We start from the raw sequence: 18,660 nt of genomic DNA, 5'->3' as shown, positions 1-18,660 counted from the left end.
CAATCCTCCTCCCTCAGCCTCCCAAGCTTCTGGGATTACAGGAGTGCACCATGGTGCCCAGCAGTGTCTGTGACCCCCCTCTGTGCCAGGGGTCGCTGGGTCCTGGGCTGCACAATCGCTGTCCCATGAAACTCCAGTCAGTTTAGTGAAGGCTGCAGTTAACTCCAGGGAGAGAATGTGAGAGGGGGAGGGGGAGGGGAGGGGGAGAGGGGAGCGGAGATTTTCTTGGCTCCACGGTTGCATTCCAGGGCCCACACTGTGTGGGTCACATAGTAAGTAAGGGTCAGGGGGGAGGGCAACCGAGAAGGGAGGGGAGAAAAGAGGCTCTGGAGGCTGAGGCAGGAGGATGGAGAGTTGGAGGGAGGAGGGGAGGGGAGAGGGGAGCAGAGGAGGTGGGGGCCTTTATGGGGGGGCCCTAGATTCTTAGGGAAGGGCAGAGAGGGAGACCTGGGGCGGTTGGGCGCAGGGCAGGCCGCCAGCGCGGAGTGGGAAGCAGTTCTGAGAGGGGAGCAGAGGCCCAGTGCCGCAGGAAGGCGCGGATAGAGACGAGCCCTCACCGCTTCAGTGAAAGCAGGTTCAAGGCCGGGTCAGGCCCACTGTGCACTGAGAGTGGAGGAGCTGGGTGCACTGGAGGAAGTGGAGAGGGAGGGAGGGGGAGGGAGAGGAGAGGAGGGAGGGAGGGGGAGGGGAGGCTGCAGGGAGGGGAGGGGGAGGGCCACGAGGCAGGCGGAGGGGGCCTGTTCTGCTCAGCACTTGCACACTGGTGAGGGCAGAGGCCCCGCGGAGGAGGCAGGGAGAGCCCAGGAGAAGGGTGGGAGGAGCCTCGGCCTTGACAGCACAGGCCTTCTGTAGAGAAAGGGTTAAGAATTCAGGATGGGGACTCTGGGCTCCTGGAGCAGGCTTGAGCTGGTCTTGCCACTGTAATCCCTGCTCTGGAGGCTGAGGCAGGAGGATGGAGAGTTGGAGGCCAGTCTCAGCAACTTAGTGAGACCCCAAGCACTAGGGAGACCCCCCCTCTCAAAATGAGACATAAAAAGGGCTGGGATGTGGCTCAGTGGACACCCCCGGCTAAATCCCCAGGACCAGCAAAAGGAAAGCTTGTCCTGTCTTGGCAGACCACCTCCCAGCCCGAGGTGCCTTGAAGTGAGCCACGGCCCTGCCCTCCATGGCCCCCAGGTCCCCGCAGAGGGCAGAGGGCAGCAGCGGCCATGGGAGGTGAAGGGGGGCCTGGAGGGCTGGGGGAGGGCAGCAGGTGGCCAGGACTGCCGCAGTCCAGCTGCAGCAAAATAGCCGGGGGGTGACCAGCAACTTGTGTAGGTTGATACAGCAGGAGTGGGAGCCGTTTATTGTAGGACAGGAGGGGTATATATACATCCCACACAGCTTATCTAATTAGCATAAACTAGATACAGCAGTCAACCAATCAGGAATCTCCACACTCAATGGCTCGCTGGCATGACTTCACAAACCACTCCCTCTGCAAAATGCCAGGCGCCATCCTGACTTGTTTACAGACTCTAACACAGGACCCTGCCCAGGAGCAGCAGTGGCAGGAGGTGACAGTCAGATGCAGCTGCAAGCCCTCTGTACCTACTGTGACTCGGAGACAACACTTGAAGACAGAACTAGTAAGAATTTCAAGGTGGGGGCTTCAGAGTGCCGCATTCCAGGGTGGTCCCCCTGAGCGTGGGACTGCGGGGTGACAGGGGTGCAGAGCCGGCCCTCCCCACAGCTGGCCAAATCCAGAAGCCAAGGTCGGACCCCCGGCTGTGCCCCCCACCCCACAGCTGCACTGAACTCCCACAGAATCAGTGGCTTCACAGATTTATCATCTTACACTTCTGCAGGTCAGAAGCTCAGTGTCGTCCCCAGGGTTGCCATCCTTCGGGGGAGTCTGGGGAGAGTCCCACCTGTGGCCTTGTGTGTCTAGGAGGCGCCTGCATTCCTTGGCTCGCGGCCACTGCCCCTGTCTCAGGCCAGCAGCATGATACCTCCAAGTTTCGCTCGGCTCTGATTCCCCTGCACCCCTCTCACCCACAAGGACCCTGATTATAGTCGGTCCATCTGCATGGTCCAGGATGACGTGCCTGTCTCCAGGCCAGGCCGTGAGGAGCTCTGATTCCGTCTGCAACCTTCATTTCTTCTTGCCACATCACACAGCCTGTTCCCAGCCTCTGGGGATTCAGACAGGACGTTTTTGTGTCTATTATTCTAACTACTACAATTGTTAAAACTGCCAAAGGAACTCCATGGTTTTTTTTTTTTTTTTTTTAAAGCATGCTATGGCTTATTTAAGAATCCAAGGGTTGCTTTGATCATTCAATGATGTCTCCAGGGACACAGACCCTGCTGTATTCAGAACACTATCTTTCCTCTCCAAGCATGTCCTCTCATGATCACATGATGGCTGCCAGAGCACCAGACATCGCATACAAAGCAGAAGAAAAGTGGTAAAGGGGCCTTCTCACGCTGCTCTCGGGTTGGAAAGGAGAACTGGGAGCCTGCCCTGCGGTCCCAGGGTAGAGAGGAAGGACAGGCAGTTCAGCTTTGTTGACCAATTAATTCAAGCTGAATTGGCAGCAGGAATTCGGCAAATGCCAGTTCCTGGGTGGGGTCTTGTGAGACAGTTAGAAAGGATGAGGGGCCAGGGCGGCAGAACCAGAAGCTGACCGTGGCTGGGGTGGAAGGTCAGCCTGCGGCCGGGCTCCGAGGGCAGCCTGTGGCTGGGATCCTCAACAGGTCAATAGCTTGGGTCAGAAACCAGTCTTGTGGGGGTCAGAGGTCCCTCGCTGGCCGGGGACAGGAGCTGGACTCTGGCCAGGATCAGAACGTCGCCTGTGGCTGAGACTGAGGTCACCCTGTGGTCGGAGGTCCTGAGGGAGCCAGTCAGACCCATGTCCTTCTCTGTCTCTGCCAATCCCCGCGTCCTTGCTTCGTGTCCTCCTCGGACAGACTGGTGGAGGCTCAGCCTCGGGTCCCCAGGGAGGACAGAAGCAGGGTCTGGGCCAGGTCCTCTGAGGCTGGCGTGGGTGGGCATGAGGGGAGGGGACAGCGTGGCAGCGTGGTGATGGGCTCCGCGCCCTGGAACCCAACCAACTGCCGATTGAGAACTATGTTTTTTAATTGCGTCTGTTCAGAACCTGTGCAGACCGTCCTCCTCACTGCAGAGTGACAGGGACCCGCAGGCACAGTGAGAGCGCTCCCGGGGTATCTTTAGTGATCTGGAGGGGACGGGAGGGTGTGGGCAGGTCACCCGGGACCCCCTCGCCATTCCACACAAGGGGCTTGCGCATCCGTGGACGAAGGTGTCTCTGGGGCACATCTGCAACCCCAGTGCTTGAGAGGCCGAGGCAGGAGGATCACAAGTTTGAGGCCAACCTTGGCAACTTAGCGAGGCCCTGTCTCTAAATAAAAAATAAAAAGGGCCAGGGACGTGGCTCAGTTAAGTGATCCTGGGTCCAGAGAAAAGAAAAGAAGAAGAAACACAAGCCCAGCCCTAGCCAACTGGAACTGCGCAGGCACAATATACAGAATGGTGTGGGCGGGGCGATTTTTTTTTCCTCTTGGATTTCTGTGGTTCTGTCTTTTTTAAAAATTATTATTATTATTATTATTATTATTATCTTTTTCTTTTTTCTTTTTTGGTGCCAGGGATTGAACTCAGAGGCACTCGACCACTGAGCCCCATCCCCAGCCCTATTTTGCATTTTATGTAGAGACAGGGTCTCACTGAGTTGCTTAGGGCCTCGGTTTTGCTGAGGCTGGCTTTGAACTCGCCATCCTCCTGTCTCAGCCTCCTGAGCCCCTGGGATGACAAGCGTGCACCACCATGCCCAGCTTCTTTGTCCTTTTCATAGGAAAGTAACATTAAATTTGACCGTGATTTATACCCCCCCCCCCCACACACACACACACAGAGCCTTCGGTATTCCATCCAGAAGGTCAGCAGCCCTGGGCGGCACTGGCGTGGGCAGGCATGCCCCTGAGGGCCTCGCCTGCGCGAACGTAGTCCACTCACCCCCCCCCCCCCACAACGCCTCCATGGAGATACTATAATTTTCCCCACTTTACAGGTGAAGCCAGCACAGAGAGGTTGCCCACTGGCCCGGTGCCGCACAGCTGGCCCTCGGCGCTCCCTGATGCCTAGTAGTCCTCAGGCTCTCCTTGGGGGGGGGGCTGGCGGGGTGGTGGGAGCACGAAGGGAGGAGGAAGGTGGGGTGAGGTGGGTGGGGTCTCTGCGGCCGGGTTCCCCGCCCCCCGCGGGACCTGGAGCCGCTGAGATGAAGACGGGCGCGGGGGCCAGCGGGGGCCGCCAGGGGGCAGCAGGAGTCAAGCCGCCGAGCTCTGGGGCGCTTTTCCGGAGGCTTTTCTGCGGCCATCCGTGGGAGCCGGTGAGATCTGAGCCCAGGGCTGAGCGACCTGCTGGGAACGATGGGGCTCATCCAGAGCACCTGGTGTCCCCGTCGGCATGTGCTTCCCACGCCACCGCCGCGGGCCTCCCTCCTTTCCTCTCTGGGAGGAAACTGAAGCCCAGAGAGGTGAAGGACCCTGCGCCGGGTCACACAGCTCCCAACTGGAGGAGGCCGAGGGTCCACCGTGGCAGAGGGCGCGGCCCCGCCCCTCCGGGCCGCACGGGAGAGAAAAGCTGGTGACGGTGTGACTTGCCCCTGACATCACGGGCAAGTCCCACGCGGGAACCTGGGGCCCTGACGGCACCGGGTGAGGTCAGGCCGCCCCTGCAGCGGGGGCTCGAGAAGGCGCTGGGGTTTTTTCTCCCCTTTTTTTTTTGGTTTTTAATGAATAACCTCCGTGGGAAAATAATGCCAGAGGGTTGTGCACAGGATGTCAGGGAGGGACTTCTCCAAACCCAGCCGCCCACGGGGGCCAGGTGCCCGGGGCACGGGGTTTCCGGTGGCTTCTCACTTGGAGAAGGCTGGCACCTGCTGTCAGTGATCCGACAGGGGCAGGGGCCGCTTTGGCGTTGAAGAGAAATGCCAGCAGATGCACTCAGGACCCCCTGGGACCCCATCTTTGTCAAAGCGGGAGTGGGGTGTGGTATTGGGAGGGACTCCCAAAGGGGGCAGCTGGAGGCCCCCCAGAGTCAGCTGGACCCTTCCAGAGGGGACCAGGCCACCCTCCTGCCTCCTTCTGTGCCACCAGCACCCTGCCCAGTCCCCACCCCCCGCCGACTGCCAGGAGAGGGTCCCCGACCTGCCACCCCCTCCCCGCGGCTCTTGGGGTGCCACGTGGGTGCAGTCTGTCCCCCCCCTGGTTTTCCTCCCTTCTAGATCTTTCTCTTCTGCCCTCTAGGCCGAGGCGAAGGAATAGATGTCGTAGGAATCAAGTTTAAATGTTAGTAAACAATTTAGAGCAAAGATAAACGCTGACCGATGGCCATGGCGTGAGATTGTGAGGTCCTCGGTGGCACTGGCTGCCCGTCCGGGTAAGAGGCCACCTGGGAACAAGCGCTGGGAGATCTTTCTGCTGCGATTTAAACACAGCGGGTCCCCCAGAGCTGGGCTGCCTGGCGTCCCCAGGGGGAGCACGGATAGGCAGAAATGGAACCCAGCTCTGGGGACTGAGGGACAGGGGGGCCTCCCGGCAGAGGTCAGGACTGGATGAGGCCAGCAGGGTGGAGCCCCAGGATGGAACCTGGTGGAGACCAGGGGACACTTGTGAGGTCCTGAACCACCTGGGGACTCTGCCAGCAAGGAGGCTGTCACCAGGGGTGGCACCTCAGCCTCAGGCCTCTGTAGTTTAGAACTCACCAAGTGTGTGTGTCGTGTCCTTGGGAACAGGAAGTGGGCTGGGGTCATTCCCCTCTAGCCACAGCTCCGTGGGGTTCATGGGACTCTAAAGCCCCTCCCTAAGATGACCCTGAGAGGAGCCAGAGGCCTCGCTCCTCTCTCTCCCCAGCCTCCCTTCCTGCAGACTTGAACCAACATTTGGCTCAGGATCTCAGCTTTTGTTAGCTTCAACAGTCGCCCCTCAAGGAGGAGCTGTCCCTAGGTCCCAGTCACCAGGGAGCACTGCCAAGGGGTGGGCATGAGCCAGGGAGCCGTGAGGGCCTGGGAGGCGCAGGCCGGGGAGCCATCAGGAGACCCTGCATGGAGGCCCAGAGGAGGCCCAGGGGACGGAGAAGCTTTGGTTTCCAAGCCATCTGCACCTTCTTGTCTCACCACCTGAGCAGCCAGGCTGGGTGGGGGGATCCACAGATTTTATCCCCTTTTCTACTTTACAGATGAGAAAACTGAGGCCCAGGCGGGATTAAGGGACAGAGGAGCGAGTAGCCAGGCTTCACGCCCATGGCCCTGGGGCTTCCGTGACTCAATGGGAGATCAGGGGCCAGGTTTTAAGGACATTTTTAAAAAGGTCCTTGATGAAGGAAATTCTGGGAGGCCTGGCAGCGGGTCCCCTGATGTGAGTCGGCTCATTCTGGTGGGGATCTTTTTGTCCTAGGGCAAAAATATTAATGAGGAGGATTTCGACCATCCCAGTTAGTGCTGTCAGGAGGAACGTTCGTGCTCTGCTTCTGCAAGGTGGAAGGGAGCCTTATTGGGGGAACACTTCCAGTAGTTCCTCTTCTTCTCCTTGGCTCCAGGTTCTGGGGTACCTTAAGTTCATTGTGGGATTGGGGGAATTGACAGGAGGCTGCTTTCTATTGCACCGGGGTTTCTTAGTGCGTAGGGCTCACGTGTATTTTTGCTAAAATACAAACTCCTCCCTCTAGCCCGGTCATGCTCTGACCATGGTCCCTGGCTCACTTCTCTGCAGTTCATCTTTCTGTACTATGAATGTGCCACACTTCACATGCTTCAGGGACTTTGCACGTGCTTGACCCTCCTCCAGCATGTTCTCCCTCCAGTTCATCCTGGCTTCTTCTGGTCACTGCGGGCTCAGGTCAAATGTCACCTCCTTGACAGCCTCCCTAGGCACCATCAGCACCCCGTATGGGAGCTCTATTTACTTTCTTTGCAGCTCCTGCTGGTGTTTGCAACATAGGAGCTCAAGGTCCCCTGCCCGCCTCCCTGGGACCCACCCCATCGCTCCATCTGCTTGGAATGTTGATCACCTACAGGATGATGAAGATCCAGCCACAGACCCACCACGAACCCTTTCTGTGGCCTTGGCAAAGTGTAGCACAGGGGCTGGGGTTGCAGCTCAGCGGTGGAGCGCTAGCCTAGCACGTTCCAGGACCTGGGTTCGATCCTCAGCACCACATAAAAATAAATAAAATAAAAGTATTGTGTCCAGCTGCAACGAAAAAATAAATATTAAAAAAAAAAAGGTGTAGCAACCAGGGTTGCCATCTGCCATGAGCGCCTCAAACTTGGCCCGCGCTGTCTGAAGTTCCCTCCCGCCTCCAGAGCAGCTGGAATTGCTGTAGAACTGGCGCCTGGAGACAGTCCTCTGCTAGCGACAGACGGCCCTCCCTCCACCGACGACAGACGGCCCTCCCTCCACCAATGACGGACGGTCCTGCCTCCACCAATGAGGGTCGGCCTTCCCTCCCTTGGATGACAGACGGCCCTCCCTCCATCAATGACAGACGGCCCTCCCTCCACCAATGACGGACGGCCCTCCCTCCACCAATGACGGACGGCCCTCCCCCCACCAATGACAGACGGCCCTCCCTCCACCAATGACGGACGGCCCTCCTTCCACCAATGACGGACGGCCCTGCCTCCACCAATGAGGGTCGGCCTTCCCTCCCTTGGATGACAGACGGCCCTCCCTCCACCGATGACGGACAGTGCGCTGGGCATGCGCTATGAGGCGCTCGTTGCCCAGGCTGGGCGTCCACTGGGTCACGCCCCGCGTCGCCTCTGTCCCTCCCCAACACCCCGGTAACTGGGTTTCCGGGATCACTTCTTAAGTCCGCTGACTGCTCTCGGGTCCCGCCCCGGGGAACCCAAACAAAGGCCACCGGGCACTTAGCCCCGAGCCCTGCTACGCCCGGGGAGGGCCCGTGTGCTCAGAGCCAAAGTCCCCACCGCGGTGCCGCTGTCTGTTTATTCAATAAACAAAAAAACACAGAGATAAAGGACCTTTATTTATACAAAACTCCGCCCTGTCCTGTTCCACTGTCCCCAGCAGAGACCAGGTGGTAAGGCGACCTTGAAGGCATGCACACTGCCCAGCTTCGGGTGCTGGGCGGCCCGCTGGCGTCTGGGGGGAGGTGGCCGTGGAGACCAGCTGCAGGGCGCCCGGCTTGAGTACTCTGGGACCCCCTTGCCCCAGGCTTGCAGCTGGCACGGGCAGCTGGCGGCGACTGTCACTACTGGTGATGGCTGTGTTTCTGGCCTTGTCTGGTGCAGCTGAGCTGCTGCACCTCCGATTATGGACCCAGAGCAGCTGTGTTGACGGGCCCCCACCCCGCGCCCTGCAGCTCGTTCCCCACCGGTTGCCAAGGCCTCCCAAGCCTTCCCTCCTTGGTTTGCCTGATTCTGGGCTCGGCTTCCAGTTCAGTGAGCTGGGGCAGCACAGGGTGGGGGACAAGTGCCCTGGGCAGGCCAGGGCCGAGAAGCTCGGACAGGCAGCCAGCTCCTGGGAACTCTCAGGCCCTGTAAGTGCCGCCGGGGGACAGCGGCCCCGGGCCTTCCACTCAGTGCACGTGCTGAGTCCAGACGGTGCCAGGGGAAGGGTCGGTCTCTGCAGCCTCAGTTAGGCCAAGTTCACGGCTTCCTTCACAGATCTCGGAAGCTCTGGTAATCTGCCCGCTGGGCTGCATTTCCCAGGCAAGTGTGGGCCCAGATCCCACCCACAGACTCTGCATCAGGAGGGCGGAGACCCAGGAAAGCCTCAGGAGGAGGGCCCCGTGGAGACCAGGGCCACTCTGGGGGTCTCACTTGAGCTTGGAGCACTGCAGGGGGCTGGGCATGGGGCCTGGAAGGACAGTGAGGACTTGCTCTCCTCTAAGGCACCCAAGGGTCCCTGGGGTGCTGGAGCGAGGTGGGCCTCCAGCGGGAGCCCACCTGGCCTGGGGTCCAAGGCCCCCATGGGGCTCCCTGGGGGTGACGACCTGTCTCCACAATGGCAGCCACAGCAGGGGCCGGCCACCACGTGGGCCTGGCCACCGCCCTCCTGGCCTTGGTGCTGCTTCAGGTGGCCACACAGGTGGCACGTGAGGGCTGAGTAGACAATACCACTGCCCAGGTCATCCCGGAGGGGGTCTGGGGCCTGCTCTGGGGGCAGCAGGGGCTTCTGCCCATCCTCTCCCTTGACCGCCGGCTCGAGGCCAAGCTGCCCGAAGAGGGGGCTTGGGAGGAGTGAGTTTTGGGGGCCATGCAGTGGCTCCATGTCCAGTCCAAAAGTGAACAGGGGCACGGTTAGTGGAGCCGGGTCCCCGGGGAAGCCAGGAACGAGGTTCTGGAAGGGCTTGTAGCCCCCATCCCCGCTGCCAGCCCCAAGTCCTGATGTCCCCGTGCAGGGGACACTGGGAGTGAGCAGGCTGGAGAAGGCCCTGTACCCGGCTTCTCCAGAGGGACCGGAGCCCGCCGCCCCGCTGTCCTGGGCGCTGCCCTGCCCTACCGCCTGCACGAACTCCCGGTAGCCGCTGCTGGGGGCCGAGGCGGGCACCGCGGCCGCCCCGTGCTGCAGGACGCTCTGGCGAAGGATCTGCTCCCAGGTTTCCGGCTCGGGCTGGAGCTCGGTGGGGGGCGCTGGGGGCCGCGGGACACGGGGCCCCTGGGAGGCAGGGCACCCAGCCAGCTGTGCGTCTGGGTCCAGCGCCTGGCTCTGCAGGCTGCGGTAGGCAGGGTTGTCTGCGATGACCAGGGTCCCCTCGGAGCAGCCCGGGCTGGCCGGGCCCTGGCTGGTACTGGCCGGAGGAGCTGGCTCTGGGTGGAAAGGTGGCCCCTTGTCCTCAGAAGCGGCCCCCTCAGGCCCCACGCTGGGGAGAGCACTGTCCCCTCCTGGAGGTGGGAGGCAGCACAAGTCCCGCTGGTGACAGTCCCCATCCTGTGCTCCCAGAAGGTCCAGAAACAGGCTCTCCGTCAGCCTGACCATGATGCTCTCGCAGCCCCCCTGGAAGGCCCTGCTGTGCTCGGGTGACGGGCAGGCGCTGGCCTTCTCCTCCTCCTCCGCCTCCTCGCCACGCTCCACCGGGGCCTCCAGCAGCTCCACGCACGGGGCCACGCTGATGCTCTCCGGCCGGAGGACCACGGGGCGCCACGTGGGTTTCTCAGGGCCCGGGAGAGGCCCACCCGCTGCGGCCTTGGGCTCCTCGTCCCTTTTCACGTCATGCTCCAGCAGACAGGGCAGCAGCTTGGCCAGGCACGTCTTCCAGTGTCTGCAAGGGAGCAGCTCGGTCAGGGTCAGTTGCCCTTGGCCAACTCCTATTCATCCTCCAAAGCCCAGCGGGAATCATCCCTGACTGACCCCGCGTGCTGCACGCACACCTCCAGGCTTAGCGGTCAGGCTCCACGGCTGGACTGGGAACCCTCGGGGGCAGGGCCTGTCCTACTGCGGGACCCCTGGGGCCCAGCTCAGAGCCCAGCACCTGATCACACTTGGTCTATGGACTCAGGGAAAGTTCCTAAAGGGGACGGTGACGTTGAGAAGGCAGACCACAGCCTGAGCCCCCACAGTGAGATCGCATGTGGGGTCCATGGGCTGGAGCAGGGTCCAGGAGCTCCCTGGATACTGGGTGGGTCCAGGAGGCCCTGCGGGGATAGCTAACAAGGACAGGGAGGTGTGTCCGATCTGAAGGCTCCGGAGAGTGGCGATTTGAAAAGAAGCGAACAATTAGTGGGTTTTTAACAATGATCGCGGCCTCCCGAGCTGCTGACCGCCTCCTTGCTCAGGCCAGACTGGGCACTCCCAGGGGCGTCCAGCATGTGCCCATCCTGCCTCTGAGACTTGGGGGTCCTAGCTGGCAAGCAGCCCACCCCCCCAAACACCCCTGCTCGGCCCCCTGTCCACACCAGGAAGAGAAAGCCAAGGTGAGGGGGGCATGGGACTCTGTCCTCAAGGTGGGGTCACCGTCCCGAATCTAACCCTGCCAATCTGCAGAGGCTATGACCCAAGGTCAGATACATACGGGCACTTGGCTGGTTCCTGGGCCGGGGGCCGCCTCTCCCACAGCGACACCTGAAACAGAGACAGACCATGAACAGCGCTCCCCGCCCGCCTGTGACGGCTGTGCCCAGGGGGTCTGCGGTGCAGAGGTCTGGACATTGGATCAGGCGGGAGGCAAGCACTGGTGGTCAGAGTCACCTGCGCTCTCAGCCTCTGTCTCCTGGGAACCACTGAGATTGTCCTAATAATAACGGTGACTCTGGCTGGTGACAGAAGTGGCCGTGGAGCTCTGCCACTGCCCCAGCCGTGGGTCCAGCCTGCCTTGGGATGAGCTTCAGCGACTGGAGGCAGAGGACGGCGCTAGGCCAGCTCTGGGCAGAGGCCCCAGGACGCCCTGTGACTTCCCACCCTTGAGAGCTGGGCCACTGTGCTGGAGGGTGAGTGGCACATGGCATAGTTACTCCCCCACTCCGCAAGTGATGGTCACCAGCCACTGGACCCCTGAATGAGGCCCAGCCCAGCCCCAACCGCCAACCTGTGGAGGCAGGAGTATGTAAATGGTGGCCATTGCAACCTCTGGGTCTGGGGGTCATTTGTTATGCAGCAACAGCTGACTGATACACCAACGGCGTTTGTAACGGGCACCTCACGTGGGCTTCTCAGTGGATTCCCCACCAGCCAAAGAGGTGAACACGTCACAGCCCTCGGGGGAACCTGAGGCTCAAGTTCAGCAACCTGCTCCTCCTACGCTGCAGCTGAGTTGCAGGGCTAGGACCCAAGCCAGCGCCAGTGGACTCAAGCCCACTAGGGTCTATGAAAAATCTAGAGAGGCCCTCGTCCCCCCTCCATCCTAGGGAACCTGATATCACTCAGCCAAATCCATGATCGGGGAACTGCCCCTGCCCTGCCCTGCAGGGCTCAAGCTCTCCACTGCTTCCCGGGGCCTGAGTGAGGAAAGGGCAGGGCTTCGGGCCAACGAGAACTGAGACGTGCTGATGCTTTGGGCGGCTTCCTGGTCTTAAGAGGAAGGCACAGAAAGTCTGCCACCTTCCGTTCCCCACCTCTTAAAGGGGTGCTTAACCACTGAGCCACACCCCCAGTCCTTTTTATTTTTTATTTCAAGACAGGGTCTCACTTAGTTGTTTAGGACCTCACTAAGTTGCTGAGGCTGGCCTCAAATTTGCGATCCTCCTGCCTCAGCCTCCTGAGCTGCTGGGTTACAGGTGTGCGCCACTGTGCCCAGCTCTGCCCTCTCCTGTTTTGTACCGGCCCTGGCCCGGGCAGTGATATATATAGAAAGGACCCAGGCTAAGAGACCAACCCCAGAGGGGCCACCCCAGACTGGAACCGTAGCCCCGGGAGTCAAGGGAAGGGGACAGGAAGTCTCTGGACGGCATTAAGCCCTCCATCACCCTGCCCTGCAGTGGCTGCTGACCTGTCCCCCTGCCTTCCCCAAAGCCAGGGCAGATCCTTGGCCTCGCAGACGAGTGGAGCCATGTTCCCAGCCACCCAGGTCCGAATCCCCCGACGCTCGGCTACCTGGGAGTCCTGGATGACAATGGCCATGAGGGGGCTGCGGGCCGGGTTGGGGATCTGGTCCCACCACTCTTTCTTGATCCTGAGAGACAAGAGGAAAAGCTGTTGGTCTCCGACCACGGGCCGGTTAACGCTCCGCTCAAGACAACTGCCCCGGCCTCCGATCCTTAGGACGCCGTGGGGACCGGGCCGATGAGTTCCCAGGTGTTGCTCCGCGGGATCCTCACGGTGACCCCGCGAGACGGATCCTGCTGCTCACCCCTTCCCCAGACAAGGAGACGAGGCCCCAGAGAACCAGGATAGACTCAAGCTGCAGAGAAAGGGCTCTGGGCTTCCTGCAAGGGCAAGCTGTAGGGGGAGGTGTGAGGTGGCCTGAGAAGCTGGGGGGCCCCAGGAGACAGCGTCTCCCCCTCTTCCTGCCTCTGTCTGGAGTCCCAGTGCACTGTCACGGGGAAGGACGGTCCACGTCTTGAGCCAGCGTGTGTTTATTGAGCATCTACTACGTACCCCTCACCTAGCCAGGCGCCCAGGGACGTCTGGGAGGAGCCCTGGTGACATATGGGCAACTGGCTTTCTAGGTGGGGGCACGGAGGGTGCAAAGGCTCAGGTGGAAAACATGCCCCGTGCCTTCAAAGCACTGCCCAGAGCCTGGAGGGGGACGGTGAGTGGGGACTGGGAGGGACATGGGCATTGGGGACACTGAGGCTCAGAGAGCAGAGGCCAGCCTTGGGCCACTTGGAGGCATCAGTGATAAGACATGGAGGGGACTCGGATGTCCCACACACCTATGTGCCCAGCCAAGGATGGGCCCCTTTCCGCCACCTGGAACCTTGTGGGGGGACGGCTTGCCAGTTCCATTTCAGAGCGGGGAGGACTGAGGCTCAGAGGCTCAGAGGTTCCGTGACCCACGGAGAGAACTCACTGCAAACAAGCTCCTCCGCTTTCCTCCCAGCCCCCTCCGAGGCGAGGGTGGGCTTCCCAGGTGGGTGCTTACGCCCTCAGACTCACTGTCACCCGGCAGAGGAGGAGCCCAGCGTGTCCGTCACCCGCCACCAGGTGCCACGCTGGGATACCGACCTGAGTCCCTGACTCCACCAGGACCGCTGTCTCCGCTCTCCTGGCTCCTGCCACGTGCCCCAGTGGCTGGACCAGAGCCCAGGCACCCAGCGGAATAAGTGGGCAGGGGACGGCTCCATCTCCCTGGTGCCACCCCCGTCCCCTGCTGCCCGAGACGCCTCCTTCTCCCCAGATGCAGCTCAAGTGCCCCTCCCAGGAGCACACGGAACATCTCGTCCCCCTCCGTCTACTTCCTTCAGGGTCCCTGTACTGTGGACACTCATTGATTGGCCTGCAGTGGGGATGACCCAGGTTTTAGGAACACAGGGTCCTCGTTGGCCCTGTTCCCAGGTCTCGTCTCGGGGGCTGGTGCAGAGTAGCTGCTCAATAAACAGGGACGGCTTCCTGAAAGGGCCAGGTGGACAGAAGGGCCATCCCCGCCCCCTGGCTGGCTGGCGGCACCGGGGCTAAAGCGTGGCACTCACTTGGTGACGCTGTAATAGCAGGACAGGCAGATGGCCATGATGACCAAGCAGGAGATGCCGACGCCCATCGGCAGGCGCTGCACCAGAGGCGGCTGGTAATCTGCAAGAGGGGAGCACAGTCCTGAGCCCTCGTCGCGCCGGGGCCAGCCTGGCCCTGCTTCCCAGGGCGGGGGACAGAGACCTGGGGACCCTCCTCCCAGACCCTCTATGATCTGGCTGCCCAAAGCCCCTCCTGTCTCACTGCCAGCTACTGTCCCCTTGAGCCCACGGTCACATTTGCATCCCCACCCTCTTTGCTCCTCTAAAGCTCAGTGCCACCTGGTGACCTTGAACTTGCTCCTCTCTGGAAGTAGAGCTGAGCGCACCAACTGGAGCAGGGATGCCTGAGCTCAAAGCTCACATTCATGTCATCTTCACCTTCTCCCCACTCCCTCTCTGCCACTGTCCCCTCCCCTGACAGTGTATCAGTCAGGATAGGTAGGTCCAGCTGCAGTAACATATAAGCCCACGGTTTCCATAGCCGAGTACCACAGACACATACTTGCTCCCATTACAGTCCAGTGCAAAAATTGCTGTTTTATGTCTTCCTGTCGTCTGACTCTGACTTATTTCTTTGTTTACTTTTCATCTCCACCTCCAAAAACACTCCTCAAGAGTAGGAATTTCCCTCTTCTTTGTTGTTACCTTGTTACCCCCAGCATCTAGCCTGGGGCTGGCCACACAGCAGGAGCTCAGTAAATATTTGTTGAAATAATTAAAGAGTGTCCAGCACTTTGTATATTTGCTCTATGTTTCCCTTTCCCTCCCCAGGTCAATAGGAGAATCCAAACAACCCAACTTTCCCAAGCCCCAGCTGTGTGGCTGACCCTGGGTTGGTCACTGGAGACAGATGCGAATCCAATTCTGCCTACAGAGCTCAGAAAACAGCAACCTTTGCACTGGACTGTAATGGGAGCAAGTATGTGTCTGTGGTGTTTGGCTATGGAAACCGTGGGCTTATTTGTTACTGCAGCTGGACCTACCTATCCTGACTGATACACTGTCCGTGGGCGATTCAGTTGCATGCAGTTAGACGCACTCCAGGATATGAAGAGCCAGGGGGAGTTTCTGGCCACAGAGTAAAAGCGGGGTGTGGAGATTCCAGCTGCTCCAGACCCCCATACTCACAGTTGTGCCACTGAGCGCTGGGGCTCCAATCGCTCCAGGTGCCGTTGTAGCTCTCGGTCCAGGCTCTCACCCGCACCTTGTAGGAGACCCCGGACTTCAGGGTGCTGGCTGCGAGGCGGAGAATGGGTTCCATGTAGGTCACATTGTAGATGATGAACTGGTGGAGGAAAGGGAGATGTCAGCGCACCACCAAGGCGGGGAGGGGCGCCGTCCTTCCCTGCTGACCTGAGCCCATCTGCTAGGCAGAAGAGCCCCTGGCCTGGGCATGGGGTAATGGGTGGATAATGAAAACGTGCCTACTCCCCAGCTGCTGGGATTCAGTGGGTTCATGGGGATGAGCATCTGCATGGGGCAGGAAGCCACAGTGTCTGACACACGGGGAGGGTCCGTGCACCCCCTAACCATGGTCCAGGGCCTTGACCAAACTAGCCCTGCTGGGAAGTGACCACCAAGACCTCTGCAGAGTGAGGCAGGCACCTTTTCTTTTCTAACAAAGAGAGGGGGCCCAGGGACCATGACAGCCAGGCTCAAGATGCCCCTGTCTTGCACAGCACCTGTGATATGAACTCTGAGAAGGGGACAGGATGTGGCTGCCCGTATGTGACAGTAACATCCAGCTATAGGAACTCTCTCCAGCTCGATGGCTTTGGAAAGGCCACAAGGGCAGGGGCTCAGGGCTCCTCCAAACAACACCAAGCCTCTCTGGCCCACAGCCGGCAAGGAGCTGGACGCCACCCATGTCACAGGAGCTTGGGAGCTGTCCTTCCCCAGTCGAGCCTCGGCTGAAACCACAGCCAATGCCCGAAAGCAGAGAACCCAGCTGAGTCGTGCCCAGCTCCTGCCTCACAAAAACGGACCTCATAAACCATTAGCCCATTAGCCATCATCCCAGATGTGGGGCACGTAGGAAAACCTAAACCCAGGGGCTGGGGGTGTAGCTCCGAGGCAGAGTACTTGCCTAGCACACCTGAGGCCCCGGGTTCAATCCCCCGCACCACCCAGAAAACCAAAACCCCAAACAAACCTGAAACAAATATCACCTTTTTAGAGTTCTGACCTTTTGAGAAGCAGTTTCCCCCAATAACAGGTGAACAATTGAAGCATTTGAAAAAACAGACATATGTATTCCACATGCATGCAGAATTACAGAAGGAGGGTCTAAAGTTCTAGATCTTTTTATTTATTTGCTTTTGCTACTGGGCATTGAACCCAGGGGTGCTCTACCACGGAGCCACATCTCCAGCCCTTTCTGGTTTTGATTTGGGGACAGGGTCTTGCTTTGTTACTGAGGCTGGCCTTGAACTTGCAATCCTCCTGCCTCAGCCTCCGAGTCGCTGGGACTGCAGGCGTGAGCCACCACGCCCGGTGATCGCCAGCCTAGTCTAAGGCACCTGTGTCAATTTCATTAAAACATTTGCAGAATTGAAAACATGGGAGCTCATGCCTGAGCCCTGCTACCTTGATAGGGACGCGGTACCGCAGCATATGGAACCCAAGAAACCCAAGAGTGAATGTGCAGCCTCCACCTGCGCGGGCGTAAATCCTTTCCAGAAAGACTCTCCACCTGTTGGCCCCATCCTGCAGTCAGTCCCCTCCCCTCCCCGGCCAGACGACAGCGGCCAAGAGGCTGGGGTGGGTGAGACCCATATTTCCAATCCAAGTTTTTTCGTGCAGGTGAATTTTCACTTTATGTAAATATTACTTTTAGCCCTGTCCCCCTAAAAAGCTTCAAACGTGGGGGAGCAAAATTAAAGTGTGTTCACGATCCATTCTGAAGGAAGGGGGCTGTCCGGACCCTCTGCCCGGAACTCGCTTCCCTGCGGGACCCAAACCCACGCTCCCTCTCCCCGCTCAGGTCCCAGGTCCTGGAGGCTCGGCCTCTGTGTGTGAGTTTGGGGAGACCCCGGGACGCAGGGTGAGCCACGGTGGGATTTCACAACAAGCCGGGCTCAGGGCTGCTGGAGAGGCTGGGGCACAGACCTGGGGGGCAGGGCTGGGGTGCAGAGCTGGGGGGCAGAGCTGGGCGGGAGGAGGATGCTCTTCCCTTTCTCCCTCTTTCTGGAGTAAGCTAAAAGCCACCGCCAGGTTATGTCAGCAAAGGAGTCCCACAGCCTGGAGAGGAGCAGGGCACTGAGAAGTGTTTTACCAAGAAAACAAACAGATGCCAGGGCTTCCAAATAACTGCTTGTGGTTGGTTTGTTTTTGAATAAAAGGGTCAGAAACATCCGGGGCAGGACAAAGACCATGGGCTCTGGGGGTCACGTCCTTGCTCTGCCATGTGTGTCGGGGGGCAGGCAAGGGGGGAAGGCCGTACCTGCCCACCGATGGGCGTTCACAGCATAACATGTGCCACCTGCCGCTCGGGGACACAGAGTACGTGGACCATTGTTTTCATAGTTGCAAACAGACGGGTGGTCTAATCTGCTTGCTCCCTGCAAACCCCTGACCCCAGACCCTGTAGCCCCGGGGCTCATCCTACAGATGCCATGAGTTTTCATGGCTCCGAATCTCTCCTGCAGTCCCCTCCACCTGGCTAAGCTTCTTTCCCTCTCTCTAGGACACTCCTGCGTGTCCCTCAGTGCCCAGGCCCCATTCCCTCCCCGTACACAGCCTTGGCTGGATCCTCCGGGATGATGGACTAACTCCATCCTGCAAAGTCCACGGCAAAGTTCTAGCATTTCGGACTTCATCCCACCTGGCTGGAGCCGCAGGGTGGCAGACACAGCTGGACCCCTGCCCAGAATCTGTGCCATTGGGTTTAGACACCCAGCGATCCAGGAAGGTAAACTGTCCCCAGCTCCAGGGTTGACCCCAAGCCATGGCCCGTGGTTGGTTAGAGGGGAGCACGTGACCAGCTCTAGCCAGCAACTCAAGTCTTTAGGTGCGCTCTGTCCTTGGGAAGAGGATGGGGGATGGAGCGGCTCTGTAGAGTCTGCCCCGCCAACAGCAGAAGCTGGATTTCATCTTTCTGTCTCTGCCCTGGCCAATCAGAGCACTCCGCCTGCACCTCCCTCCTCTCACGCACAGTGATTGGTTCAGAGCCTGACACAAGATGCAAGCCAGACCAGTGAACATCATCCCTAAAATCTCCCCGCACTCCTGGAGGGGGACAATCCAGAAGCACTTTTCCCAGCATGGCTTCTGGCTAGAGGCCTTGGGGCACTCCACAATGGAAGAGCCTGCCTAAAGGCGAGGTCAACACAGAATAAAGAAGGGTCCTGGATCCAGCTGTGCCTGAAGGTGGCCCTAGAAATAAGTCAATAGGTAGCATTTCTTTGTCCTCCATAGGTCAAACTTCCCTCCCTGCCCGGCAGCCCACCTAGCCCATTCCCTGGACTCTCAGTAAACCTTGCACAGGTCTAGACATGGGAGGACACTTTACTGACCAAACCCAACC

General features: G+C 59.7%; 1 protein-coding gene across 4 annotated transcripts in view; it reads right to left on the bottom strand.

Annotated features, from left to right (window-relative positions):
• Positions 1 to 8,032: 8,032 nt before the first annotated feature.
• The window catches only part of IL4R (interleukin 4 receptor), a 34,083-nt gene continuing 23,455 nt past the window's right edge, over positions 8,033 to 18,660 (bottom strand). For all 4 annotated transcript variants that reach the window (XM_081296919.1, XM_081296921.1, XM_081296920.1 and 1 more), the window contains 5 exons: positions 15,264 to 15,420; positions 14,097 to 14,196; positions 12,559 to 12,637; positions 11,042 to 11,091; positions 8,033 to 10,291 (listed from right to left, as the gene is read on the bottom strand). In XM_081296919.1, the coding sequence (XP_081153045.1) occupies positions 8,803 to 10,291; positions 11,042 to 11,091; positions 12,559 to 12,637; positions 14,097 to 14,196; positions 15,264 to 15,420 (1,875 nt within the window). In that variant the 3' untranslated portion in view covers positions 8,033 to 8,802. The remainder of the gene's footprint in view (positions 10,292 to 11,041; positions 11,092 to 12,558; positions 12,638 to 14,096; positions 14,197 to 15,263; positions 15,421 to 18,660) is intronic.

This window comes from Spermophilus citellus (assembly GCF_964194105.1).
Source record: "Spermophilus citellus genome assembly, chromosome: 6".
NCBI lineage: Eukaryota > Metazoa > Chordata > Mammalia > Rodentia > Sciuridae > Spermophilus > Spermophilus citellus.
This window is presented reverse-complemented; position numbering and strand designations above follow the sequence as displayed.